Genomic DNA, 27,896 nt, shown 5'->3' with positions numbered 1-27,896 from the left:
TGAACGTTTTTATAGAAAATGTAGTTGTGATATTTCATTTAATCAGTAACATCGAGTTTATTATCACTTTGATGGAAAAGCTAATAGTTTGGGGGGATTCAGATTCAGCCACATCATTGGAGACAACTCCCTTTCTCCCCCTATCTGTGATGCAGGGTCAGAAACAAAGGGAGGAAAAAAAGATCAGTTGCATTATGGGCATTGTAGTTTAACGTGTGGATAGCTCATTCAAACGCGCCTCCTTAGGAACCACAAGTACCACAATCCATTGCGCCGATAAATCTGACTTCCACTGTTGCGGCGTTTTGACAGCAGCACAGCAGTTAGCGTCTGGCCAGCTCAGCAGCCACCGCAGTCAGCTAAGTTAACACAGCGCCAGTCAGTTTGTTTTCTTGGATCATCTTTCCGCTCCGCTAACAGGTCGTCGTTGAGCGGCTCAAAGCAGCATGTCCGACGGCGGGGGGACGGAGGAGAACTCCGGCACCATGGAGGTGTCCGCGGTCCAAACGGTCGCCGACCCCTTGGTGCTGCAGAAGCACATTCGGAAACTGGTACCGTTGCTCCTGGAAGATGGCGGCGAGGCCCCAGCCTCTCTGGAAACCGCCCTAGAGGAGAAGAGTGCCGTGGAGCAGATGAGGAAATTTCTGGCCGATCCCCAAATTCACACCGTCCTGGTCGAAAGAAGTGCACTCAAAGGTACATAACGTTACATACATTCAACGAGATGATTATCCAGCTAATGTGACGCGAATACCTGGACTTTTTTGTTCAACGTTTCGTTATTATGAACGCAACGTGTCTCTAACTATGCATTTCCATCACTAGAAAGGCCTAAAAACAAATAACATTAGCTAAATTAATCTTTTTATGGGTTAGTTTTATTTGACTACGGGTTAGAAAACTATACAAACCTAGCTTGGCTGCTATCTCCAGCCATCAGGAACATGAAAGGTAACTACGCCACACTGGGTGGGGAACGATAACGCAAAGCAGGTGATCAGTGTTTGGCTGTGTAATTATATGTTTTTATGATGCATGTCAACTCAAGCCGTAGCTGATCAAATGTTTGGACATCACCCTGTGTTTATGTCAAAAAGCAGCTTATTAAATAAGCAAATCAAATTCATAATCAATAGTGTTCTGCAAAAGAGAATAAAACAAATACACAGCGCTAATGAAACATAAAACTCCTTATTTTGGAGATTAAGAGACGCCACAAGGATCAAAATCACGTTCATCCAAAGAGAATGAATCCTTTGTGGCAACTACAAGTCATGTTGTATCCACCTTCCTGCGGTTCTGTCATGAGAATCAGCTTGTGTCAAAGAACACATTCTCTTTAGTTTCCTGCAGGAAAATCCAGGCCTGTTTGCCCTTAGTCATGTTTTATGACCGCTAAACCTTGATCCCTTGATACAGCACATGACCAGGCAGACACAGAGACGGAGCCTGTTGGTTTTGGATTCCCAGCCACAGCCTATTCATGTTTTTGTGCTAAGAATACTGATGCTGCAATGCAGAGAGAGTGCAGTATCTGCAGATATCTATCTTTTCCTACAACCCATGATGATGACCTCACTTGCAAAGGATGGTGGGGACACAGATGGATGGAAGCAGACCAGACAGTATAAATGCACTGTCATCCTGCAACACCATGGCACAAAATACATAAATGAACTCATCCCTTGTCAGCTTTCCCAATAATTTATTTTTTACCATCAGCAACAGAGTAATTTTGTTGGCCTTGAGCAATAAACTTACTTACTGGTAAATGTCCCTAAATACTGTACATGGTGAACAGCACACAGCTTTTTCTGATGCTCTGGCTGAGTGATATGGTGATAATAAAACGTAGATGTGACATTACAATTAAGCAACTGCTAACATCCATTTGACCTGACTGAAATGGGGCCTCTGGAGTTTCTGTTGACTTGTTAAGACATTGTTTTTTATTTATTTTTTCTTCACAGAGGATGTTGGAGATGAAGGAGAGGAGGAGAAAGAGTGCATCACTTACAACATCAGCATCGACATACACTATGGGCTCAAGTCCAACAGGTAATTTATGCATCTTCTTATGCAGAAAGGAGGTCAAAATTGCAATCATACCATAGCATGCAATTCCATTTGTAAAATAAAGAAAACACTCTTTATATGGGTTTATTACAGTGACTCGAAATGGTAATGGTTTTTCATTGATCTAAATTCTTAACCCTGAATGTGTTCATCATCTGTTTCCCTTCAGCTTGGCTTTGATCAAGAGGACAGGAGTCATTGATGCAGACAAGCCCATATCAACACAAGTTCGAGTTCTGACCTTGAGCGAGGACTCTCCCTACGAGACGCTGCACTCTTTCATCAGCAATGCTGTTGCACCGTTTTTCAAGTCTTACATCCGCGAGTCGGGCAAAGCAGACAGGTAACTTTTAAATTAGTTGTTTTTATTGATTTTGATGGATTTAAGAAAAAACTTTTATAAATGTTGCATTTATTTGTTAAAAGTGACATTTATACAAACAAATTCCAAACCACTTAAAAAACTCTATCACCTTCTAGGGATGGCGATAAGATGGCTCCCTCCGTGGAGAAAAAGATTGCTGAGCTGGAGATGGGACTTCTCCACCTGCAGCAGAACATTGAGATCCCTGAGATCAGCCTGCTCATCCACCCCATCATCACAAACATTGCCAAGCAGTGCTATGAGCGCGGGGAGAAGCCCAAGGTCACTGACTTTGGTGACAAAGTGGAGGACCCAACCTTCCTTAACCAGCTGCAGTCTGGAGTAAACCGCTGGATTAGGGAGATCCAAAAGGTGCGAGGCAGTTTCTGAAATTTTAAACTAAACAGCGCTGTGGTAGTTTTGAAAATGGTTTACTCTCATGCTTGCTGTTGGATTTATTTGCCTCCGATACCCATCCTTTTTTATCAGGTGACAAAACTTGACCGTGACCCAGCTTCAGGCACGGCCTTGCAGGAGATCAGCTTCTGGTTGAACCTGGAAAGAGCCCTCAACAGGATCCAAGAAAAGAGAGAGAGCCCCGAGGTTCTGCTGACACTGGACATCCTCAAGCATGGCAAACGTTTCCATGCGACTGTCAGCTTCGACACTGACACTGGTGAGTAGCAGCCAGTCAAAACTTCTGTAGTCTTTGCAACTTGCAATCTCTTTGAACAACGAAAAACATTTGTTTTGCCTCCTCTACTTCTCACAGGTCTGAAACAGGCTGTGGAAACTGTCAATGACTACAACCCCCTGATGAAGGACTTCCCTCTCAACGACCTGCTCTCTGCCTCAGAGCTCGATAAGATCCGCCAGGCTCTGATGGCCATATTCACTCACCTGAAAAAGATTAGGAACACCAAGTACCCTATCCAAAGAGCACTGCGGCTAGTGGAGGCCATCTCCAGGGACTTGAGCTCCCAGCTCCTCAAGGTGTTGGGCACCAGGAAGCTCATGCATGTCGCCTATGAAGAATTTGAAAAGGTGGGCGTAGTTTTGTCTCTGAACACGTTTACTTTTAGCCGCTCAAAGTATAATACATCCTCCTAAATCATCCTTGTGTTTGTTTGCGCAGGTAATGGTGGCTTGCTTCGAGGTGTTCCAAACCTGGGAGGATGAGTACGAGAAGCTCCAGGTGCTTCTGAGGGACATTGTGAAGAGAAAGAGAGAGGAGAACCTGAAGATGGTGTGGCGTCTGAGCCCCGCCCACAGGAAGCTCCAATCCCGCCTGGACCACATGAGACGTTTCAGAAGGCAGCATGAGCAGCTGAGGGCTGTCATCGTCCGTGTGCTCAGGCCCCAGGTGAACTGACAGGAATATTTTGCCAATATTAAGTCATTTTTAGTAGTCTTTTTTTTTTTTTTTATAACTTTTATTTATCAATTTTTAGTAGTCATTTTAATGCTCCTTTTTATATTAGAGTTGACTTTCTTATTTCATTTGCCTCTACTTTAAACTTTTTTCTTATAACTTTTTGCACCCAGGTTTCTGCTGTGCCACAGCATGCTCCTGGAGAGACAGTTGAGCCTCAAGACATGAAGGTCGCTGGAGTTCTCTTTGATGCAGCTGATGCCAACGCCATCGAGGAGGTCAACCTGGCTTACGAGAACGTCAAAGAGGTCGATGGTCTGGATGTGTCTAAGGAAGGCATGGAAGCATGGGAAGCTGCCATGAAGCGCTACGACGAGCGCATCGACCGCGTGGAGACCCGTATCACCGCCCGTCTGCGCGATCAGCTGGGAACCGCCAAGAACGCCAACGAGATGTTCCGCATCTTCTCCCGCTTCAACGCCCTCTTTGTGCGCCCACACATCCGCGGTGCCATCCGGGAGTACCAGACGCAGCTCATCCAGCGCGTGAAAGACGACATCGAGTCGCTGCACGACAAGTTCAAAGTGCAGTATCCTCAGAGCCAGGCGTGTAAGATGAGCCACGTTCGTGACCTGCCGCCTGTGTCCGGCTCCATCATCTGGGCCAAGCAGATCGACCGTCAGCTGACTGCGTACATGAAGAGGGTGGAGGATGTTCTGGGAAAAGGCTGGGAGAACCACGTGGAGGGCCTGAAGCTGAAGCAGGATGGAGATAGCTTCAGAGCTAAACTCAACACCCAGGAGATATTTGATGACTGGGCTCGCAAGGTATGGAGTTCATGAAACTAGTTTGGTATTTCTTGATGCTATCCATATTCAGAAAATATTAAAGAATATATCTTTTTGTTGTTGTTGACTACATTTAAAATATTTGTCATCCCTCTCCGTCGCAAACCAGGTGCAGCAGCGTAACCTTGGAGTGTCCGGCCGCATCTTCACCATTGAGAGCACTCGTGCCCGTGGACGCACAGGAAACATGCTCAAGCTCAAAGTCAACTTCCTGCCAGAGATCATCACCTTGTCCAAAGAGGTCCGCAACCTCAAGTGGCTGAGCTTCCGCGTTCCTTTGGCCATCGTCAACAAGGCCCACCAAGCTAACCAGCTGTACCCGTTTGCCATCTCTTTGATCGAGAGCGTTCGCACCTATGAGCGCACTTGCGAGAAGGTGGAGGAGAGGTCTTCCATCTCCCTGCTGGTGGCAGGTCTAAAGAAAGAGGTGCAGGCTCTCGTTACTGAAGGCATCACTCTGGTCTGGGAGTCCTACAAGCTCGACCCGTATGTTCAGAGGTTGGCTGAGACGGTCTTCAACTTCCAAGAGAAGGTCAGTGGGAAGTTGCATACATCCAGTATAAAAACAGACTCGCTTCAAGCTTTCATCTCAGAGTGAAATGATAGATATTTAATCATTCCAAACAAAATCTTTTTCTTTTTGTTTCCAGGTGGATGACCTCTTGCTGATTGAAGAGAAAATAGATCTGGAGGTTCGCTCTTTGGAGACTTGCATGTTTGAAAACAAGACCTTCTCTGAAATCCTCAACCGAGTCCAAAAGGCAGTGGATGACCTGAATCTGCACTCCTATTCCAATCTGCCCATCTGGGTCAACAAGCTCGACATTGAGGTTGGTACCACAAACTAGCCATAAGACACGGATTGCTCTCATTCAGTTTAATTTAATGCAGTAAAACGCAGGGAAACTGCTCTGAAAATTGTAACCGTTTGTTTTATTCACACTGATTTTGCTTTGTTTCCTTAGATTGAACGCATCCTGGGAGTACGTCTGCAGGCTGGCCTCAAGGCCTGGACCCAGGTGCTCCGAGGCCAGGTAGAAGACAAGGCTGATGTGGACATGGACACAGAAGCTCCACAAGTGAGCCACAAACCAGGAGGCGATCCCAAGATCAAGGTAAGCATTGCGACTAATGACTTTGTATTGCTCTGGGTCATGTTATTTCATGTTTATACATTACATATAAGCCCTGAGATACTTTGCGTACCTGGACATATCTGACCATTTGATTACTTCTTATCCCCAGAATGTTGTGCATGAGCTGAGGATCACCAACCAGGTCATCTACCTGAACCCACCTATTGAAGACTGCCGCTTCAAGCTCTACCAGGAGATGTTTGCCTGGAAGATGGTTATCCTTTCCCTCCCTAGGATCCAGAGTCAGAGATACCAGGTAGAGACACTTAAAGTAGTAGGACACATCTAAATGGCTGGGGTTTGATATTCATACATAGAGAATTAAATGGTGGAAATGAGTTTGGATATGTAGTAGGCCTGCTGACATCTTTTACCTCAGACATGATCCATATATGAGGGACAACACATGTTGACACAAGTCTCCTCTCCGTCACCAGGTGGGCGTCCACTACGAGTTGTCAGAGGAGGAGAAGTTCTACAGACATGCTTTGACCAGAATGCCTGATGGTCCTTCAGCTTTGGAGGAAGCCTACAATGCTGTTGAAGACATTGTAAATGAAGTGGAGCAGTATGTCAAGGTAAGAGCCTCATTGGTCTACGGCACAATTAAAATGTGCTATTATTAGTTTCCCTGCTGGTTGGACAACTCAATGATTGTCAAACATTTTCTTTTTGTGCTTGCATTTTCCCTTTTCTCTTTATATGTACATACAGTTTTACATATTCCTCCTTCAGTCATTGACTTCTCTTTATTGGAACAGGTGTGGCTGCAGTACCAGTGCTTATGGGACATGCAAGCAGAGAACATCTATAACCGTCTGGGTGAAGATCTCACCAAGTGGCAGGCTCTGCTGGTCCAGATCCGGAAAGCACGTGGAACATTCGACAACGCAGAAACACGGAAAGAGTTTGGACCTGTGGTCATTGACTATGGCAAGGTAATGATGAAGTGGCACTTGGGTTTGAAAGCCATTAATCACAAGACAATCTTTTAGAGTTCTTACAAAAATGACAGCCCCATATAAAATCTTATACTTGTGTACTAAAACCACTTTAAGCAAATAGGGAGGTCTTCTCACAACCTGTTTGTTGTAAAAAATTAAAATGCAATATTATTTCGATAATATTGTTGTATAAAAATGTTTATTTTTCCCTGACAACAGGTTCAGTCCAAGGTTAACTTGAAGTATGACTCCTGGCACAAAGAAGTCCTCAGCAAGTTTGGACAGATGCTTGGCCAGAACATGCAGGACTTCCATGCACAGATCTCCAAGGTAATGCATCATATAATGGAAAAATTAAAAACATTATTCTCAAAGAAAGCAATGAGAAGATTAGTCTGTGAACTACATTTTCTATCTTCTTCTCAACTTTTTCTGTTCTCACTAGTCCCGTCAAGATTTGGAGCAACACTCAGTGGACACAGCCAGCACCTCAGATGCTGTTAACTTCATTACGTATGTCCAGACTCTGAAGCGCAAGATCAAACAGTTTGAGAAAAATGTGGATGTAAGTAGTATAAAGCATTCAGTATCCTCTCCCTCATGCCTTTTGTATAACTGCATGCTTTAAGGACAGTTTTGGGTTCTAATCCGATTTTCCCTCTTCCTCCCTATAGTTGTTCCGTAATGGGCAGCGTTTGCTGGAGAAGCAGAGATTCCAGTTCCCTCCTTCTTGGCTGTACATTGACAACATTGAAGGCGAATGGGGCGCCTTCAGTGACATCATGAAGCGCAAAGACACTGCTATTCAGCAGCAGGTGGCCAACCTCCAGATGAAGATTGTCCAAGAGGACAAAGCTGTGGAAAACCGCACCACTGACTTGCTCAGTGACTGGGAGAAGACCAAACCAGTTGCTGTAAGTCACACATGGAAGTGATGCATAGCTTCTGCATAGAACTGTTCATTTTTAAAGTACCTTCATATCACTGATAGTAACCTGAGATGAATTAATAAAATGTCTCCATCCGTTCCATCAGGGTAACCTACGTCCCGAGGAGGCTCTTCAGTCTCTGACCATCTATGAAGGCAACTTCGGCCGTCTGAAGGTTGAAAGAGAGAAGTGTGCCCGTGCCAAAGAGGCTCTGGAGCTCACTGACACTGGCCTGCTCAGCGGCAGTGAGGAGAGGGTGCAGGTAATGCCCGTACACACTCGCACGAAAGTTCAAGTCATTCATTATGCATGCGTTTCAGCTCCAACTGTTACACTCCCTCCAAGACAAGAGATCACCAAGTAAATGCCTATTGGGCCCCCTCTTCTGTGTTTGTGATGACTTACAGGTGGCACTAGAGGAGCTGCATGACCTGAAGGAGGTGTGGTCCGAGCTGTCCAAGGTTTGGGAGCAAATCGATCAGATGAAAGAGCAGCCGTGGGTGTCTGTACAGCCTCGCAAGGTAAGACGCAACAGCAATCATTCGGGTTAATATGTCTCTCTTGTATATTTTTAAGATGATCTTGTGTATGACTCTCCACATGCCTGTGTTCTGTGTTCGTAGCTTCGTCAAAGCCTGGATGGCCTTCTGAACCAGCTGAAGAACTTCCAAGCAAGACTGAGACAGTATGCCTCCTATGAGTTTGTCCAGAGGCTCCTTAAAGGATACCTGAAGGTCAGGCACTAGGTTTTTAGCATTAATTTATGTAATATGTATATGTATATGTGCTAAAGGGAGAAATCAAATATTAGGTTATTAAATATTACGGTTTTAAATAATTATTTTCTTATTCCTTTTTCTTACCAGGTTAACATGTTGGTGATTGAGCTGAAATCAGAGGCTCTCAAGGACCGCCACTGGAAGCAGCTGATGAAGCGTTTGCATGTGAACTGGGTCCCGTCAGAGCTGACCCTGGGACAGATCTGGGATGTGGATCTGCAGAAAAATGAGATGGTGGTGAAGGATGTTCTCCTGGTCGCCCAGGGAGAGATGGCTTTGGAGGAGTTCCTGAAACAGGTGAAGAGGGAGGGACCTCAAGAGATTATGTGGTGTAGCTGTAATGCTTATGGCAGTTTTTATTAATCTTAAAGTTCATGATCAAATGTTTGTTTCTCTTAATAATAATCCTATTTTTGTCTTCTCAGATCCGTGAAGTGTGGAACTCGTATGAGCTCGACCTGGTGAACTATCAGAACAAGTGTCGTCTGATCAGAGGCTGGGACGACCTCTTCAACAAAGTCAAAGAACACATCAACAGCGTGTCTGCCATGAAGTTGTCTCCATACTACAAGGTAAACGGTTTAATATTATTTTCTTTGCGACAATGTTTTAAGGTTACACAAATGTTTTGTTTTTCAGAGCTCTGTAATCACTATGCTCTTTTTTCTGCCAGGTGTTTGAGGAAGACGCTCTGAGCTGGGAGGACAAGCTGAATCGCATCATGGCTCTGTTTGATGTTTGGATTGATGTCCAGAGGCGCTGGGTGTACCTGGAGGGCATCTTCACAGGCAGCGCTGACATCAAACACCTGCTGCCAGTCGAAACCCAGAGATTCCAGAGGTAAATAGACCTTTATTCAAAACAAACCGGTTTTATTTATTAATTCCAGCAGGCAGTCAACATTTAAAGGATTTTATGAGACAAGCTTGAGGAAACAAATTGGAACCCCCTTCGCTTACTACTGTTCTATAACCTTAATGTTATCTGTCTTTATTTCACAGTATCAGCACCGAGTTTTTGGCCCTGATGAAGAAGGTGACAAAGTCTCCATTGGTGATGGATGTGCTGAACATACAGGGAGTACAGAGGTCACTGGAGCGACTGGCTGACCTTCTGGGGAAAATTCAGAAAGCTCTTGGAGAATACCTGGAGAGAGAGAGATCCTCATTCCCGAGGTATGTAGATGACGAATATGCATTGAAACTGAGAACAATATGCATATGCTCTTAGTTTGCAATATGCCGATTCGTGCATTCATCTATTCTCTTTGTCCACAGGTTCTACTTCGTTGGAGATGAGGACCTGCTTGAGATCATTGGTAACAGCAAGAATGTGGCCAAACTACAGAAGCACTTCAAAAAAATGTTTGCTGGTGTGTCTAGCATCCTGCTCAACGAGGACAACACGGTGGTGCTGGGAATCTCCTCCCGGGAGGGCGAAGAAATCTTGTACAAGACGCCAGTTTCCATCACAGATCACCCCAAGATCAACGAGTGGCTGACGCTGGTAGAGAAGGAGATGAGGGTGACGCTGGCCAAGCTGCTAGCTGAGTCTGTTACAGAGGTCACAACCTTCAACAAGGGCACGGCCGTCGACTTGAGCCAGTACATCAACTGGATTGATCGTTACCAGGTGGGCATTGAGAGCATTGATTAGACATGTAAATCTGGCAACTGGTATGCAATCATTTACTTAACAGTGTCTTCTTTCCACAGGCCCAGCTCGTGGTCCTGTCCACCCAGATTGCCTGGTCTGAGAACATCGAATGTGCATTGACCACCATCGCTGGTGGTGGGGACATGTCACTGATGCAGGGAGTTCTGTCAAACGTGCAGGCCACCCTCAATGTGTTGGCCGACACTGTGCTGATGGAGCAGCCCCCACTCCGCAGGAGGAAACTGGAGCATCTGGTCAGTGAGATGAAAAGCTGTTTTCTTTTCAAAGAATGTCAGTATGATGGAAACTGTCTGAAGTCCTTCCTCTGCCCCCCTGTTAGATCACTGAGCTCGTGCACCAGCGTGATGTGACCAGGACGCTGATCAAGAACAAGATCGACAACCCCAAGTCCTTTGAGTGGCTCAGCCAGATGCGCTTCTACTTTGACCCCAAGCAGACAGACGTCCTGCAACAGCTCTCCATTCAGATGGCCAATGCCAAGTTTAACTATGGCTTTGAGTACTTGGGTGTCCAGGACAAGCTCGTCCAGACTCCTCTGACAGACCGCTGCTATCTGACGATGACACAGGCTCTGGAGGCCCGCCTTGGAGGATCACCATTTGGTATGAAAACCTGACGTGGCATATTTTATTGCAGACAAAAAAATGAGAAATAACTAAGCGAAATTACAGTTTTACGCTGAAAAAACAATGAACTTCTGTCTAAGCGTTTTGCTCTTTTATGAAGGTCCTGCTGGCACAGGAAAGACTGAGTCAGTGAAAGCCCTTGGTCACCAGCTCGGACGCTTTGTCCTGGTCTTCAACTGTGATGAGACATTTGACTTCCAGGTACATGACTCATTTCAGATTCTTTATTCATAGGCTAGTTTATTGTCAAGATGCCACAACAACACCACTGAAGATCACTATAATACTGTTACTGTTTTGTTTTTACAGGATTTAGCTCTCATGTTGATAATTTAACTTACTTATCCCTTTTTTTATTGATCTTCTCTTTTCGCAGGCCATGGGTCGTATCTTCGTGGGTCTGTGTCAGGTGGGAGCCTGGGGCTGCTTCGACGAGTTCAACCGTCTGGAGGAGAGAATGCTGTCTGCTGTGTCCCAGCAAGTCCAATACATCCAGGTTGCCTTGAGAGAGCACAGCAATCCCAACAGAGACAGAAGTATGTATATGCAGCGCCTAACCCTACATTTTTAAGCATAAAATCCAGATGAGATGGCCCACTGTCTCACCAACGGTTATAATTTTGCACAAGAGCTACAGAGTAAATAAGATGTCATCTGTCCCCCTCTCAGGTGTGCCCGTCATGACAGAGCTTCTGAACAAGCAGGTGAAGGTGAGCCCAGACATGGCCATCTTCATCACCATGAACCCTGGCTACGCCGGCCGCTCCAACCTTCCTGACAATCTGAAGAAGCTGTTCCGTAGCTTGGCCATGACCAAGCCCGACCGGCAGCTCATTGCACAGGTCATGCTCTACTCTCAAGGTTTCCGTACTGCTGAGATCCTCGCTAAGAAGATTGTACCCTTTTTCAAGTACGTACTACATGAAGTCGGAGTAGCTTTTACAGGATATTTCAGATTTTTGCTTCTGTGAATTTATCCCTTGCCTCTTTTTTTTTATTTCAGGCTGTGTGATGAGCAGCTGTCATCTCAGAGTCACTACGATTTTGGCCTGCGAGCTCTCAAGAGTGTGCTGATCAGTGCTGGCAACGTCAAGCGTGAACGCATCCAAAGGATCAAAAGGGAGAAGCATGAACGAGGAGAGAATGTAGATGAAAATGAAATAGCTGAAAACCTTCCTGAACAGGAGGTATGTAATTATAAATGATTACACTTGGAGATTAAGTTTCTTTGTTTTTATCATTGCATCTCTAGAAATTTGAGCTTGAATGTTAATTTTTCATCCATTGTGTCCCGTTTGCTTTAGATTCTGATCCAGAGTGTGTGTGAGACCATGGTTCCCAAGCTGGTGGCAGAGGACATCCCCCTGCTCTTCAGCCTGCTGTCAGATGTCTTCCCTGGAGTCCAGTACCACAGAGGAGAAATGACCGCTCTGAGGGAGGAGCTGAAGAAGGTCTGCGCAGAGATGTACCTCACCTATGGAGACGGTGATGATGTTGGCACCTTGTGGGTGGAGAAGGTACGTAGCTCAACCCAATCTTTGTTGAATGTATATCTATCTAGAGCTTCTAAATGGTTACAGCCCCCACATAAGTTCCCCAATAATAGGATCAAGTTCCACAGTATCCAAGTGACTTCTCTTAAACTTTGTTGTTCAACCTCTCCCAGGTGCTCCAGCTGTACCAGATCACACAGATCAACCACGGCCTCATGATGGTGGGACCCTCAGGTAGTGGAAAGACCATGGCGTGGAGAGTGCTGCTCAAAGCTTTGGAAAGGCTGGAAGGCATTGAGGGTGTGGCCCACATCATTGACCCCAAGGCCATCAGCAAGGATCACCTGTACGGAACCCTGGACCCCAACACTCGTGAATGGACCGATGGCTTGTTCACACACGTTCTCAGGAAGTAAGTCTGTGAGCCGTTTGTTATTGAGGGTGTAAGTCAAAACAGAGCTTTTTAGAAAATGGCTGATACTGATTCTGTTTTTTCCTCAATTTCAGGATCATTGACAATGTTCGCGGTGAACTGCAGAAACGCCAGTGGATCATCTTTGATGGCGATGTTGATCCTGAGTGGGTTGAAAATCTCAACTCTGTGCTGGATGACAACAAACTGCTCACCCTGCCCAATGGAGAGCGTCTCAGCTTACCACCAAATGTAAAAGCACAGCGCTTCAAGCACAGATGTCTCAGTTTAATCTGATCTGGTGGGAGCGTCTTTGACTTTTTAACCCTGAGTTTCTATTTATCTCTCTCTCCACAGGTGCGCGTGATGTTTGAGGTGCAGGACTTGAAGTACGCCACCCTGGCCACCGTGTCTCGCTGTGGTATGGTCTGGTTCAGTGAGGATGTTCTCAGCACTGACATGATCTTTAACAACTTCCTGGCTCGCATTCGTAGCATCCCATTGGATGAGGGAGAGGATGAAGCTCAGCGCAAGAGGAAGGGCACAGAGGACGAGGAGGAGACTGCATCACCAATGCTCCAGGTAAATCGAGGAAAATACACTCGGATGTATAAAAACAAAATAAGACCAAACATTTCATTACCGACATGCTGCTGTGTGTTTCAGATCCAGCGTGACGTAGCAGCCACCCTGCAGCCTTACTTCACCTCCACAGGCCTGGTGATCAAGGCTTTAGAGCATGCCTCCAAGATGGAGCACATCATGGACTTCACCCGCCTGCGCTGCTTAGGTTCCCTGTTCTCAATGATGCACCAGGCCTGTCGTAATGTGGCTCTCTACAACAATAACCACCCTGACTTTCCCATGCCCATTGATCAGCTGGAGAAATACATGCAGGTAAAGTCCTGGGTTCACTTAAAGAAGCATAGATGTCTGATCTTTACCGTCTACTCTATCTACATTTTCTAACAAGTGAAATTTTGTGACATTTTCTCTCTACAGAAGTATCTGATCTACGCCGTGCTGTGGTCCTTCTCTGGTGATGGACGGCTGAAGATGAGGGCTGAGCTTGGAGAATACATCCGTCGCATCACCACTGTGCCCCTTCCCTCTGCTCCCAATGTCCCCATCATCGACTACGAGGTATACACTCACGATAAACAACTATCGATCCCTCTCTAAGTAAATTTACTTGAAAATGCCTCTTTTTTTGTAACTGAAGGTTATGGAAGTACTGGAAGTTAAATGTATTTCCTTTGCACTCAGGTGTGCATCTCAGGTGAATGGCAGTCCTGGCAGGGCAAAGTGCCACAGATTGAGGTAGAGACCCACAAGGTGGCGTCGCCCGACGTCGTCGTTCCCACCCTGGACACTGTCCGCCACGAGGCTTTGCTTTACACATGGCTGGCAGAGCACAAACCACTGGTGCTGTGTGGACCTCCAGGTTCTGGAAAGACCATGACTCTGTTCAGCGCCCTCAGGGCCTTGCCTGATATGGAGGTGAGAGACGGGACTGCACTAACTTGTTTATCTCGTTAGCATATGCTGAATACAAATAAAAACAAATAAACTTGAGTAAATCCACGATTTTGTTTTGTAATTGTCAACATTTGTAATTACCAAATTTCCTCCTGTTGCGTTCCAGGTTGTGGGTCTGAACTTCTCCAGCGCCACCACCCCAGAGCTGCTGCTGAAGACCTTCGACCACTACTGTGAATACCGCCGTACCCCCAATGGCGTGGTCCTCGCCCCCGTGCAGCTGGGCAAGTGGCTGGTGTTGTTCTGTGATGAGATCAATCTGCCAGACATGGACAAATACGGCACACAGAGGGTCATCTCTTTCATCAGACAGGTATGATGCATTGTTTGCAGGTGGCCACAACCTACCCTGATCCAAATAACTTTCCCATGTAGGTTGGTTGGTTTACTTTATTAATCCCTCTGAAGGGAAATTGATTGTCACTCTGTACGTACAACATCCAACACGCAGTACTACAACATGACAAGCATTGACAACTCAGGCAGTACAATAAGTGCAAGGCAATGCAGGTGACTAGTCGCCGAGCAGGGCTGGTGCCATACATAAGATGTATTGTTATGTTTTTTCCCTTGCAAGGTTATTATAGTTTTAAAAATGTCAATAGTTTTTATTTTTATTTTGTTTTACTCTTAGTTTTAGTCAACTATAATAACCCTGTTCCCTTGTTTTGTGTCTTTATAGATGGTAGAACATGGAGGTTTCTATCGCACCTCAGACCAGACTTGGGTCAAATTGGAGAGGATCCAGTTTGTTGGTGCCTGTAATCCTCCTACTGACCCCGGCAGAAAGCCTCTTACACACAGGTACAATAAACAGGCTTAATTTCTGAGTAGAAAATACAGTGGTAAGATTTATATCAGGATATTGATATTATTTTTTATATTTTTAAATACACTGTTAGTAAGAAATCTAATGTTGCCATGATGTTTGTAGGTTCCTGCGTCATGTTCCTGTGGTCTACGTGGACTACCCTGGCCCAGCCTCCCTCACCCAGATCTATGGTACCTTTAACCGTGCCATGCTGCGCCTCATCCCGTCTCTCCGTACCTATGCTGAGCCTCTTACTGCTGCTATGGTCGAGTTCTACACCATGTCTCAGGTAAAGGAGATGACAGTGTATTTTTCAGTGCTATATAATAGTCTGATCACATAACCCTTCAGTGACCTAATTGATACAATATGACATATCATATCATTCCCCCTCAGGAGCGTTTCACCCAGGACACCCAACCCCATTACATCTACTCTCCCAGAGAGATGACCCGCTGGGTGAGGGGCATCTTTGAGGCCCTTCGGCCACTTGAGACTCTGCCTGTTGAGGGGCTCATCCGCATCTGGGCCCATGAGGCTCTCCGCCTCTTCCAGGACAGGTGAGTGTTGCTTACAGAGAGGCTGAGCTTTATCACTCTGTCATAGAGGCCGTGAATGTAGTTACACTTTTTTTGACCAATGATATTGCAGAGCTATCAAATGTAGTGACTAAATGGATGAACTTGCACTTTTCCAGGCTGGTTGGTGATGAAGAGAGAAGGTGGACTGATGAAAACATCGACATGGTTGCTCTCAAACATTTCCCCAACATCGATAAGGAGAAGGCTCTCAACAGACCAATCCTCTACAGCAACTGGCTCTCCAAGGTGAATTAGAGATTTGTTGTCTCTACTATGAACTTTGCTTTGGTGATGTTCTCCTCTGGTCATTGGCATTTTACTTTCATTTTTCATCGAGTTTCTTGTGTGTGCATGTGAATGCAGGACTACATCCCAGTGGAACAGGAGGAGCTGAGGGACTATGTGAAGGCCCGTCTGAAGGTCTTCTACGAAGAAGAGTTGGATGTCCCGCTGGTGCTCTTTAATGAGGTGCTTGACCATGTCCTGAGGATTGACCGGTGAGTAAAAGCCTCTGAGTGTTTATGCCACACTGTTGCACATTGACTTCTAAGAACTGGCATATTTGTTTTTCGAGCAAGTTTGTAAAAGTTTATATCCTTGTGTAGTATCTTCCGTCAGCCTCAGGGCCATCTCCTGTTGATCGGTGTGAGTGGAGCAGGAAAGACCACTCTGTCTCGCTTTGTAGCCTGGATGAACGGACTTAGTGTCTACCAGATCAAGGTTGGTAAAATATTAAAAGTAATTTGATGGCATACGTGTTCATTCGCATGTATGTATGTATTCATTGACTTTTTGTGTGTGTTTTTCAGGTACACAGGAAATATACTGGAGAGGACTTTGACGAGGACCTGCGTACAGTGCTGCGCCGCTCAGGCTGCAAGAACGAGAAGATTGCCTTCATCATGGACGAGTCCAACGTGCTGGATTCTGGTTTCCTTGAGAGAATGAACACACTGCTGGCCAATGGAGAGGTAACTTGCCAACATCAGAGTCTGTTGCATCGTGCCAGTTGTTCTCTGTTTTCATTGTGAAGTTTCCTGAAATAAATCCATCTGCTACCATACACCTACTTTTCAGGTTCTCAGTATGTCACTGTAACCTATTGTTTGTAGGTTCCTGGCCTGTTCGAGGGAGATGAGTATGCCACCCTGATGACTCAGTGTAAGGAGGGAGCCCAGAAAGAGGGCCTGATGCTCGACACACATGAAGAGTTGTACAAGTGGTTCACCAGCCAAGTCATCAGAAACCTCCATGTGGTTTTCACCATGAATCCCTCATCAGAGGGCCTGAAGGACAGAGCAGCAACATCACCTGCTCTCTTCAACAGGTACATGGATGCTGCATATTATATAATAGCAAGAGTGAATTTAACTATTAAGGCAAAGGCAAAACAAAAACTCTTCTACTCTGTGCCAGGTGTGTGCTGAACTGGTTTGGAGACTGGTCCACAGAGGCCCTTTATCAGGTGGGCAAGGAGTTCACCAGCAAGATGGATCTGGAGAAACCAAACTACAAAGTGCCAGACTACATGCCCATCGTCTACGACAAACTGCCCCAGACACCATCTCATCGCGAGGCTATTGTCAATGGCTGCGTGTTTGTCCACCAAACACTTCACCAGGTAATGATGCATATTTTGCATTGACATTGTTCAATAAAGTGTACAATTCAATTTCCTAATGGATACTTTATTTTAACCTTATCAATTCTTCACAGGCCAACAACCGTCTGGCCAAGCGAGGTGGTCATACCATGGCTATCACTCCTCGCCACTACCTGGACTTCATCAACCAGTATGCCAACCTGTTCAATGAGAAACGCAGTGAGTTGGAGGAGCAGCAGATGCATCTCAACGTTGGTCTCCGCAAGATTAAGGAGACTGTAGATCAGGTAAATAAAAATTGTATTTCACTTAATATGTTTGCGTACATCTAGCACCAATTTATTCCATCCTTTTGTCATTGCTTGCTCTCAATCCAATTCCCTGATTGTACTTATGCCTTGTCATCAAGGTGGAGGAGCTTCGTCGTGACCTGAGAATCAAGAGTCAGGAGTTGGAGACAAAGAATGCTGCTGCCAACGACAAGCTGAAGAAGATGGTCAAAGACCAGCAGGAGGCTGAGAAGAAAAAGGTAGACATTTTATCTCCTTTGAAAAGAATCAAAAGATGTCATCATGTTTTACGTCTATAGACAAAATCCCTTTATCCCTGCGTTGCAAGGACTTAGATTTATTAATGTATATTTGTTATGATTCCAGGTGATGAGCCAGGAGATCCAGGAATCTGTGTACAAGCAGCAGGAGAAGATCAAGGACAAACAGCTGAGTGTCAAAGAGGACCTGGACCAGGTGGAGCCTGCTGTTATTGAGGCTCAGAATGGTACAGTGGCTTGTTTACTCACTTCTGTTTCAATAGTGTGTTTCACTGATATGTTGTCATGTAAAGATAGTTTCTTATACACTTTGCGCACTAGAATAAATGTATTAATATAGCACAGCATAAGCTGGAAGAGTATTTTTCTGGCTTTTAGTCCACTAGTTATTTAATCATTTTATCTTCCTCTCTTCAATAGTTTTTGGCTTTTCCCTTTTTAAAAAAAATAAAATAAAATGTTGTCACACACTCACTTCTGGTCTGATCTCCGCTTACATCCTCCCATCACTACCTCTTCCTTTTCATAACCCACCATCCTTGTTCGCCTGATAATAGCTGTTAAGTCCATTAAGAAGCAGCACCTGGTGGAGGTGCGTTCCATGGCCAATCCACCCGCAGCTGTGAAGCTTGCCCTGGAGTCCATCTGCTTGCTCCTGGGAGAGAGCACGACCGACTGGAAGCAGATCCGATCCATCATCATGAGGGAGAACTTCATCCCCACCATTGTTAACTTCTCTGCAGAGGAGATCAGGTGAAATAAGAGAGAATGCATTGTGCAATTGTTCACTAAAAAGCCCCCTCTCCCTCTTTTGTCTCCATCTTTCGAATTCCTCCCCCTCTTCTTCCCCCTAAATGCGCCCCTTCTCCCCTTCCTTACTACTTTCTTTCTTTCAAAAACATTCCTCCTTCCACTTAACTAGCGGTGAGTTCTATTAAGCGGCATCACCTAGTAGAAGTGCGGGCTATGACCAATCCCCCAGCTGCAGTCAAACTGGCCCTGGAGTCTATCTGCCTTATGCTGGGCGAGGAGACCAATGACTGGAAAAAAATCAGACAAGTTATTATCAGGGACAATTTCATCAGCAGCATAGTCAACTTTTCCTCTGAGGAAATGAGGTACCAGTGTCGAAATATGTGTTGAGTCTTGTAATGAAAGATTAAATGATACCCAATCAGTATATTAATCAGACCACACCTGTGATTATCACTTGATTTTAGGCGTCTTGAACAGTCTCGTTGGTCAATGTTTCTTGAATCAGAAAAAGAACCGATGACAACTTGTGGTTGACTTAAATCCACCGTCAGTGTCGTGATTTTGCATTTCTCACAGTAAAAATGGTAGAAATTACACCCATCCCCCAATGCTTTTAAAGTCACGTTTAATTTTTGGTGATTTATGATAATTTCTCCTCAGTTCACATAAAGTTGTTGGACTGTAAAAAGTCCTGCTGGATTCTTACAACTTGGATTATTTCTCCTTTATCCAGTGACTCCATCCGTGAGAAGATGAAGAAGAACTATATGTCTAACCCAAGCTACAACTATGACCAAGTCAACAGGGCCTCTCTGGCCTGTGGGCCTATGGTGAAATGGGCGATTGCTCAGGTACGAAACCTCAAACAATTAAAAAATGGAGACGACAACTGGGTAAAAAGAATACTTCTTCTAATGTAATTTAATTACGTTCGTCCCCAAATCTAGCTCAATTATGCTGACATGCTGAAACGTGTGGAGCCTCTGCGTAATGAGCTGCAGAAGCTTGAGGATGATGCCACGGACAACAAGACCAAGGCAGAAGAGGTGGAGCAGATGATCCGAGACCTGGAGGCTAGCATCGCTCGCTACAAGGAAGAGTACGCCGTCCTCATCTCAGAGGCCCAGGCCATCAAGGCCGACCTGGCTGCAGTTGAAGCTAAGGTAATTAGTCCTCAAAGAAATGCTTTGCCCCGTTGTTATGGGTCCGTTTCATTCCACTTTAAAGTAAGGAGTCTTGCAGCATTTTAATGAACTCTTGATCTCTACTCTCAGGTGAACCGCAGCACAGCCCTTCTGAAGAGTCTGTCTGCTGAAAGGGAACGCTGGGAGAAGACCAGCGAGACCTTCAAGAACCAGATGTCCACCATCGCTGGAGACTGTCTGCTCTCTGCAGCATTCATTACCTATGCTGGCTACTTTGAACAGCAAATGAGGCAGAACCTGTTCACTACTTGGTCTCACCACCTGCAGCAGGCCAACATTCAGGTATGTGAAGCTCTGATATGCATGGCCACTTTTGATCACCACATCTATACTGATACTACGAGATATAAGAGATCACATCCAACTCTTCTTCGTAGTATACATATTTGTTGATTGCTCAGGACATTCATAAGATGTTTTAATCATAAAGAGGACATGCCATGTCTAATGTGACCAACCACATTTGTGGAACACTTACAGCCTGCTTACAGATACTACCATCGCACAAATACACATTTTGCATTCCCTGTCATCTGATGTCAGGTCCCTAACTCCCTGAATTTCTCCCCCAGTTCCGTACAGACATTGCCAGAACTGAGTACCTGTCCAACGCTGACGAGAGACTTCGCTGGCAAGCCAACTCCCTCCCAGCTGATGACCTCTGTACTGAGAATGCCATCATGCTCAACAGGTTCAACAGGTCAGTATCTTTCATCAGTATCAGTATCTTTCAGGCAATGTTTTTGGTTTTTTACAAGTGTTGCGACAATACTGAGCACAAATTGATTTATTATATATCATTGTACTTTCTAGGTACCCGCTCATCATTGATCCATCAGGCCAAGCCACAGAGTTCATAATGAATGAGTACAAAGAGCGCAAGATCACCAGGACCAGTTTCCTGGATGATGCCTTCAGAAAGAACCTGGAGAGTGCTCTGCGTTTCGGAAACCCGCTGCTGGTCCAGGTAAGAACATGTACTTAGTCAGGGCCAACTATGTGATCATTCTCCACTGCTCCAGAATTTGTCATGGATTAATTCACCTTTCTTTGCCCTGAAGGATGTAGAAAGTTACGACCCCATCCTGAACCCGGTGCTGAACAGAGAGGTCCGCAGGACTGGTGGACGTGTCCTCATTACCCTTGGAGACCAGGACATCGATCTGTCACCTTCATTTGTCATCTTCCTCTCAACACGAGATCCAACTGTGAGTAGATGATCATTCAGGTTTCATCTGTAAGATGTTATTTTATCTACTAACACAGTCAAGTCTAGTGTTGGACTGAAGTAGAGCATTTCCTTCTATAATTTCTTATGCAAAGTTAAGTTTATACATGCTGTCTCTTGTTGACACAGGTCGAGTTCCCACCAGACTTGTGTTCTCGTGTGACGTTTGTCAACTTCACGGTGACGCGCAGCAGCCTGCAGAGCCAGTGTCTCAACGAGGTCCTAAAGGCTGAGAGGCCTGACGTGGATGAGAAACGCTCTGACCTCCTCAAACTGCAGGGTGAGAAACAAAGTGGCAGATGTACTAACACACTGACAGGACACAGCTGGGCACGATGGTGATAACGGTGACGTTGATGAACACTGATAGGGATACAAGACGAGATAAAAGAGTTCAGTGAGAAATGAGAAATCCCATCAATCACACTCCTCCTCTCTCTCGTAGGCGAGTTCCAGCTGCGTCTGCGTCAGCTGGAAAAATCCCTGCTGCAGGCCCTCAATGAGGTCAAGGGTCGTATCCTTGATGACGACACCATCATCACCACACTGGAGAACTTGAAGAAGGAGGCGGCCGAGGTGACCAGAAAGGTGGAAGAGACGGATATCGTCATGGCTGAGGTGGAGGCCGTGTCACAGCAGTACCTGTCTCTGTCCTCTGCATGCAGCAGCATCTACTTCACCATGGAGGCTCTCAACCAGGTCTGGATACATCTGACTTGTTCAGTAACTCAATCCTAAACTGATTTCAATACCAAGCTAACTTTTTTTTTTGCACCTTGTTCCAGATGCACTTCCTGTACCAGTACTCTCTCCACTTTTTCCTGGACACCTACCACACTGTGCTGTATGAGAACGCCAACCTGAAGAACGCAACTGATCATTCACAAAGACTTGCTGTCATCACCAAGGACCTCTTCCAGGTTTGAACCACACGTTTTCAAAACAAGAGGCAAAATTTCTTTGGTGTTTTAACGACTTGAACGGGTATAACGTGTCATTTTCTCGACCGTAGGTGGCATTCAACAGGATAGCGAAGGGTATGCTTCACAATGACCACATCACCTTCGCCATGCTGCTGGCTAAGATCAGTCTGAAGGGCCTGACCAGGTAAGATGCCAATGTGAAACCAAATCTATCAGCGAAAAGTAGTTCCAACATGAATCTGAAGCATCTAAATCCATCTCTTCCAGCGAGCCCTCGTATGATTCAGAGTTCCAGCACTTCCTCCGTGGCAAAGAGATCGTCCTTAAGGGCATGTCACTGCCCAAAGTGAAGGGTCTGACCACTGAACAGAGTGAGGCCATGGTCCGTCTCAACCGACTGCCAGCGTTCAAAGACCTGGTGGACAAAGTTGAGGCTGATGAGGTGTGTACTGCTGGTCTTGAACCGCGGCACACTGAGGATCTGAGAGTACATCTAATAATATACCATAGCGCACTGTGTTTGAATATGAACTGAATAAGTGATCTCTATCTCTTGTTTTTGTTGCTTCAGCAATTCTTCATGTGGATTGAAAGCAACACTCCAGAGCTGGCTGTTCCTTACCTGTGGTCAGAGGAGAAGCAGTCCAGTGAGTATCATATTTTGTACTTTATTTTTTATAGAAAGAGAATAAACAACATACAGAGAGCATACTGATGGAGATACGAGTCAGTTCATAGAGTAATGGCTCAGTGAACATCTCTTGTGGTCACAAACACAATCCATTTTCCCCGTATTGCAAACACTTATCCATCCATAGACTTAGCGAAAAGGTCGTCCTTTCCAGATTTTGAATATTAGTCACGACATCTATCCAGTCTGTCTCTGTTGGAGGTGTGGCCTGCAATCATTTTCGGGTTACAGCTTTCTTGTTGGCCACTAAAAATATTTTTAAAAGATATTTGTCTCGCACCAGTAAATGGGTCATTTTTGGGGTCATCATCCAAAAAGATTTAGTTTTACCTGTATAATCTGGAATTAAATACTTTTATGTGTGTATTTCCACCTCAGCTCAAATTGGCCAGGCAGTGCATCAGCTGCTGCTGATTCAAGCCTTCCGTCCCGACCGTATGCTGGCCATGTCGCACATTTTCGTGTCGATGGTGCTGGGAGAGAGCTTCATGAACATCGTTGAGCAGCCTCTTGACCTGGCTAATATTGTGGACAATGAGGTAGTGTCTAATATTTCTTGGATTATTTTCACTCCAGAGGCCTTTTTGTCATGTGAAGTCACCACGGTGCTGAATCCTCCTCTTTGTGTCTGTAGGTGAAGCCCAGCACCCCAGTGTTGATGTGCTCTGTACCAGGTTATGATGCCAGCGGTCTGGTCAGAGATCTGGCTGCTGAGGAGAACAAACAGATCACTTCCATCTCTATTGGTAAGGAAATGATCCTCTCATAACTCCTGACAAAAGTCAAAGGCTTTAGTGAAGATGTTGTAACTCTGTGTGTTCTTCCATTGTCCACAGGTTCAGCTGAGGGCTTCAACAAAGCCGACCGAGATATTAACACTGCTGTCAAGTCTGGCAGGTGAGTAATGTTGTTCATGAGTGTTTGTGAGAATGAAGACTTTGTTTTGTCGTGCTTCATCCTGATTGTCTTCATCCTGCAGGTGGGTGATGTTGGAGAACGTCCACCTGGCCCCTGGGTGGCTGATGCAGCTGGAGAAGAAGCTCCACTCCATGTCGCCTCATGCCAGCTTCAGGCTTTTCCTGACAATGGAGATCAACCCCAAGGTAACTGTCACTCTTACAGTTTTTTTTAAACCAAAAGTTCATTGGCAGCGTAGCTATGAAATAATCCTCACTTCTCATTCCCATAGTTCTTGTCCCTTTTCCCTCTTCAAAGTCTCATCACTGTGTTTTTCTTCCAGGTGCCAGTGAATCTGCTTCGTGCTGGTCGAATCTTCGTGTTTGAACCACCTCCTGGTGTCAAGGCCAACATGCTCAGGACCTTCAGCAGCATTCCTGTGGCTCGCATGTGCAAGGTGACTGGAGATTTACTTCACCAAATACGAGTAATAAGTTAAATCATTGTGCCTTTTCACATTTACTATCCGAATAACTCAATTTCTACGTTTCTACAGGCTCCCAATGAGCGTGCTCGCCTCTACTTCCTGCTTGCTTGGTTCCATGCAGTTATTCAGGAGCGTCTGCGCTATGCACCACTGGGATGGTCCAAGAAATACGAGTTTGGAGAGTCTGACCTCCGCTCTGCCTGTGACACCGTTGACACCTGGCTGGATGACACAGCAAAGGTTTCCTGAATATTGCAGAAATAATACACATTATATCATACAGCTCTAAATATCTGATTTACTGAATCTATCGGGTGAAATGCTCTAGTAATAGTTTTGACGTAGTGTGTTAAACTTGTGGTGCTTTGTCTTTACACGTGCAGGGACGTCAAAACATTGCACCTGACAAGATCCCGTGGGCAGCTTTGAAGACCCTGATGGCTCAGTCCATCTACGGCGGCCGCATCGACAATGAGTTCGATCAGCGCCTGCTCATCACCTTCCTGGATCGCATTTTCACCAAAGGAAGTTTCGACAGCGAGTTCAAACTGGCTTTCAAGGTTGACGGACACAAGGACATCAAGATGCCAGATGGCATTCGGTCAGTTAATTGCTTCGCTTTTAACATTGTCACAATCACTGTCACCCCGATGTTGTTGAATGTTGAAGGACTCATGATGCCTGCAACCGGTAATGTTTTCATTCTGCTCTGTTACAGACGTGAGGAGTTCATGCACTGGGTCGAGATGCTTCCAGACACTCAAACTCCCTCTTGGCTCGGGTTGCCTAGCAATGCCGAGAAGGTCCTGCTCACTACTCAGGGTATGCAGCAACTGGCCGTCCTCATCGTCTGTAGTCTGGTGTTTTGTCACAGTAACTGGAACACAGCACATCCTGTTTCTTCTTCCTGTTCAGGATGTCATTTATCCACAGGACCAATCATTAACCATGTCTTCCTCTTTTCTAGTGTCTTACCTTTTATTTTGACAGGCTGTACCAGTGCAGTGGACTGGTCAAGAGCTCGTATTTTTGCATCTGTGTGTGGTGGCATAACATATGTTGAGGATACTCCTGCTAATCTTATCTTCTCATCAGTTCACATCAGCAGTTTCCTGTGGTTTCAGAAGTAGCCCCTAGTTTGTCTTGTGCATCATCATCCTACGGTTTAGCTGCGTATTTCATAGCCATCGTACTACAAAAGGTGGATGGGTGTGTGTCACCTCACCCTCCAGCAGCTGTATTTCACAGCCATCATGTCGCTTTGCTGAGATTTTATCCCCACACCGCCCTCAGATCAGGATATAAACATCCACACAGTTCCCCCTCCTGTTTGCACCCCATGATACCCCTTCCCGTTTTTTAGATTCCTCTCCACACCTTAAAATCCCCACAATCCCAGTGCCTGAAGCATCTACCCTTTGGACCACACTCCATCTCCCCTTCATCCTTACTCCCATCCCTTAGTTTCTCCCAAACCTTAAACCCTCTATTTGTTACCTTATTCCTCTTACAGGTCCAGTCAGTCGAGAATGCAGTTAATTTATCCATTTTTCAAACTCTTGAATGGCTACGTTTGATGTAAATGTTGCCTTAAGCCTTGTGTGTCTTTTTTTCCTACCCACCGTACTCTTGATTTGTTTGTCTGTCTGCCACAAATTCCTTTTATGTTTGTTCTGTTATCAAAACATCCTTGGGGTAAGATATTTCTTTGTTCCACTATTAATTTCTTCTCCTCCCCACCTGCCACCATGGCCTTGTTTTCCCACCTCTCCTCCACCTCCCTCCCTCCCTGCTCACTCGCTTCCTCTGCCGGGCTGCATAGGCACTGACATGATGGGTAAGATGCTGAAAATGCAGATGTTGGAGGATGAGGATGACCTTGCCTATGAGACGGAGAAGAAGGAGCGCACTTCTTCCACATCTGACACCCAGCCGGCCTGGATGAGGACGCTCCACACCACCGCCTGCAACTGGCTGCAGCTCATGCCTCAAACAGTCAATCCACTCAAACGCACAGTGGAGAACATCAAGGTAATGGCAGAGATAAGAGTGAAAGGTGGTTGGTAAGCAGACTTCATGAGACAATGCAAAAATGTGTTGTTTTGTTTTACAAGAAGCTGCATAACAGCCTTTCTGTTATGGGTAAGGTTGTTGTGTTTGACTCAAAAGAAAACAGGAGGTAAAATGAAAAGTAAAGAGGTTTGAATTCCAGTGGATGAATGTGTACTTGCTCTTCTGTATTTGATTTAATGTCTTCTTCATCCCAACACACAACCACCAGGACCCACTGTTCAGGTTCTTTGAGCGTGAGGTGAAGATGGGCGGCAAGATGCTGCAGGAGGTCCGTCAGGATCTGACTGATGTGGTGCACGTGTGTGAGGGCAAGAAGAAGCAGACCAACGACCTGCGCACACTCATCAGCGAACTTGTGAAAGGTAAACTTTTTCCTTCTTTTTTTTTTTTTGGATAGGTTTAGTTTTATTACTTGAGTACAAAAAAGTAGTTCACATTTGCTATTTCAACCAGCAAGATGCCGTTGAATTGATTATACTTAAAGTATGTTAAAAATCTGTCTGTGCAGGCATCCTCCCTCGCAGCTGGTGCCGCTACACAGTCCCAACCGCCATGACTGTGATCCAGTGGGTGGCAGACTTCAGTGAGAGGATCAAACAGCTGCAGAACATCTCCCAGGGTGCTGCCAGCGGGGGTGCAAAGGAACTGAAGGTAGTTTGGTTAGCTGTTTCTGTACAGCATCAACCACAACCTTTGCGTCTTAAACAGTGTGAAAAGTTTCTCAAAAATCAAGCAAAGCAAGGCACTCATAGTACTATTATTTTCCCCTGCTCCAGAACATCCACGTGTGCCTCGGCAGCCTGTTTGTACCAGAGGCCTACATCACTGCAACCCGCCAGTATGTGGCTCAAGCAAACAGCTGGTCTCTGGAAGAGCTGTGTCTGGAGGTCAATGTCACCACTGCCCAGGGGTCCACACTAGACGCCTGCAGCTTCGGCATCAAAGGTCAGAGTTCGAAAGATATAATAAAACAGATGTTAAAGAAGTTATAAAACATGGGCAGAAAATCTTCCTTTAAAAAAAAAATGTTATAAAGCTAAAGAAAAGAAACCTCCCCCCAATACTATAGCTGTCAAACTGTGATAAACTGAGTTATTTTACAACAGAATATCGTATAAAGTTTAGTTTCATTATTTCTAATATCAAACCTGCTGCATGTTTCTTTCAGGCCTGAGACTGCAGGGAGCTACTTGTGCCAACAACAAGCTGTCTCTATCCACCTCCATCTCCACTGAGCTGCCTCTGACTCAGCTCCGCTGGATCAAGCAAGGCAACTCTGAGAAGAGACATGTGGTATGTATATGGGTACACAATTGCACATCTTCCTATGTAAAGATAAACATTTTCAGAGCAACAAAAAGCCACAAGATCGTTAAGTTTAGTTTTGCTGACCTTATCTTCTTTTGTTCTTCCTACCACAGGTCACTCTGCCCGTTTACCTGAACTTCACCAGGTCTGACCTCATCTTCACTGTTGACTTTGACATCGCCACCAAGGAAGATCCACACAGCTTCTATGAGCGTGGAGTTGCCATCCTGTGCACAGAGTAAATGAAACAAGTCATTCCTCAAGACCAGAAAGTCTTGACGATTTAACCACACTTAATCTCTTACATTCATTACACTATTAACCACCATTTTAAAAAGTAACATGTAGCCTGTTGCATTCCAGTATAAAACATAGCAAAGTTTGTGAGGTAGTAATTAACAAGTGAACAGTCGTAGTGTTTTTTGGAAAGTGTCTTAGAAGGTCTGGGGGATGTTGTCAGATGGTAAATGATGAGAAAAGGAAATGTGGCAAAGGAAGGTTGAAAGAAAAGTGTGTTTTTAAAAAATGAAAGAAGCAGTATGTTTTTAGGTTGAATAAAGTCTGTTGGAAGAACAAAGATGAACTACA

At 45.3% G+C, this 27,896-nt stretch overlaps 1 protein-coding gene across 2 annotated transcripts; it reads left to right on the top strand.

Annotated features, from left to right (window-relative positions):
- The first annotated feature begins 349 nt into the window (after positions 1-349).
- dync1h1 (dynein, cytoplasmic 1, heavy chain 1) lies at positions 350-27,896 on the top strand. 2 transcript variants are annotated; one of them, XM_083998602.1, is made up of 78 exons: positions 350-696; positions 1,971-2,058; positions 2,246-2,419; positions 2,557-2,812; positions 2,930-3,116; positions 3,213-3,484; positions 3,576-3,803; positions 3,986-4,639; positions 4,770-5,192; positions 5,311-5,490; positions 5,626-5,775; positions 5,906-6,052; positions 6,234-6,374; positions 6,558-6,734; positions 6,960-7,070; positions 7,186-7,305; positions 7,415-7,654; positions 7,776-7,931; positions 8,077-8,190; positions 8,293-8,403; positions 8,536-8,745; positions 8,874-9,020; positions 9,122-9,288; positions 9,450-9,623; positions 9,726-10,080; positions 10,164-10,358; positions 10,445-10,727; positions 10,852-10,952; positions 11,128-11,287; positions 11,421-11,661; positions 11,755-11,938; positions 12,056-12,268; positions 12,418-12,656; positions 12,752-12,908; positions 13,014-13,238; positions 13,323-13,553; positions 13,659-13,799; positions 13,923-14,156; positions 14,302-14,508; positions 14,878-14,999; positions 15,130-15,295; positions 15,403-15,566; positions 15,704-15,833; positions 15,951-16,084; positions 16,193-16,307; positions 16,397-16,558; positions 16,700-16,914; positions 17,004-17,208; positions 17,304-17,477; positions 17,600-17,719; positions 17,847-17,967; positions 18,663-18,858; positions 19,230-19,347; positions 19,444-19,659; positions 19,771-19,983; positions 20,274-20,401; positions 20,515-20,668; positions 20,763-20,909; positions 21,059-21,209; positions 21,375-21,628; positions 21,715-21,849; positions 21,942-22,036; positions 22,120-22,294; positions 22,424-22,499; positions 22,922-23,082; positions 23,178-23,289; positions 23,380-23,440; positions 23,523-23,646; positions 23,784-23,897; positions 23,997-24,167; positions 24,311-24,528; positions 24,646-24,749; positions 25,750-25,958; positions 26,209-26,362; positions 26,509-26,651; positions 26,777-26,945; positions 27,169-27,293; positions 27,422-27,896. In XM_083998602.1, the coding sequence occupies exons 1-78, from the start codon at positions 447-449 to the stop codon at positions 27,548-27,550; spliced, it is 13,923 nt and encodes a 4,640-aa protein (XP_083854728.1). In that variant the 5' UTR covers positions 350-446; the 3' UTR covers positions 27,551-27,896. The 2 variants fall into 2 exon arrangements, with proteins under 2 accessions (XP_083854728.1, XP_083854727.1); XM_083998601.1 differs by lacking the exon at positions 18,663-18,858 and adding an exon at positions 18,298-18,493.

Source organism: Trachurus trachurus, assembly GCF_905171665.1.
Source record: "Trachurus trachurus genome assembly, chromosome: 22".
Taxonomy (NCBI): Eukaryota; Metazoa; Chordata; class Actinopteri; order Carangiformes; family Carangidae; genus Trachurus; species Trachurus trachurus.
Note: the sequence above shows the minus strand (reverse complement) of the source record. Positions and strands in the feature narration are given on the sequence as shown.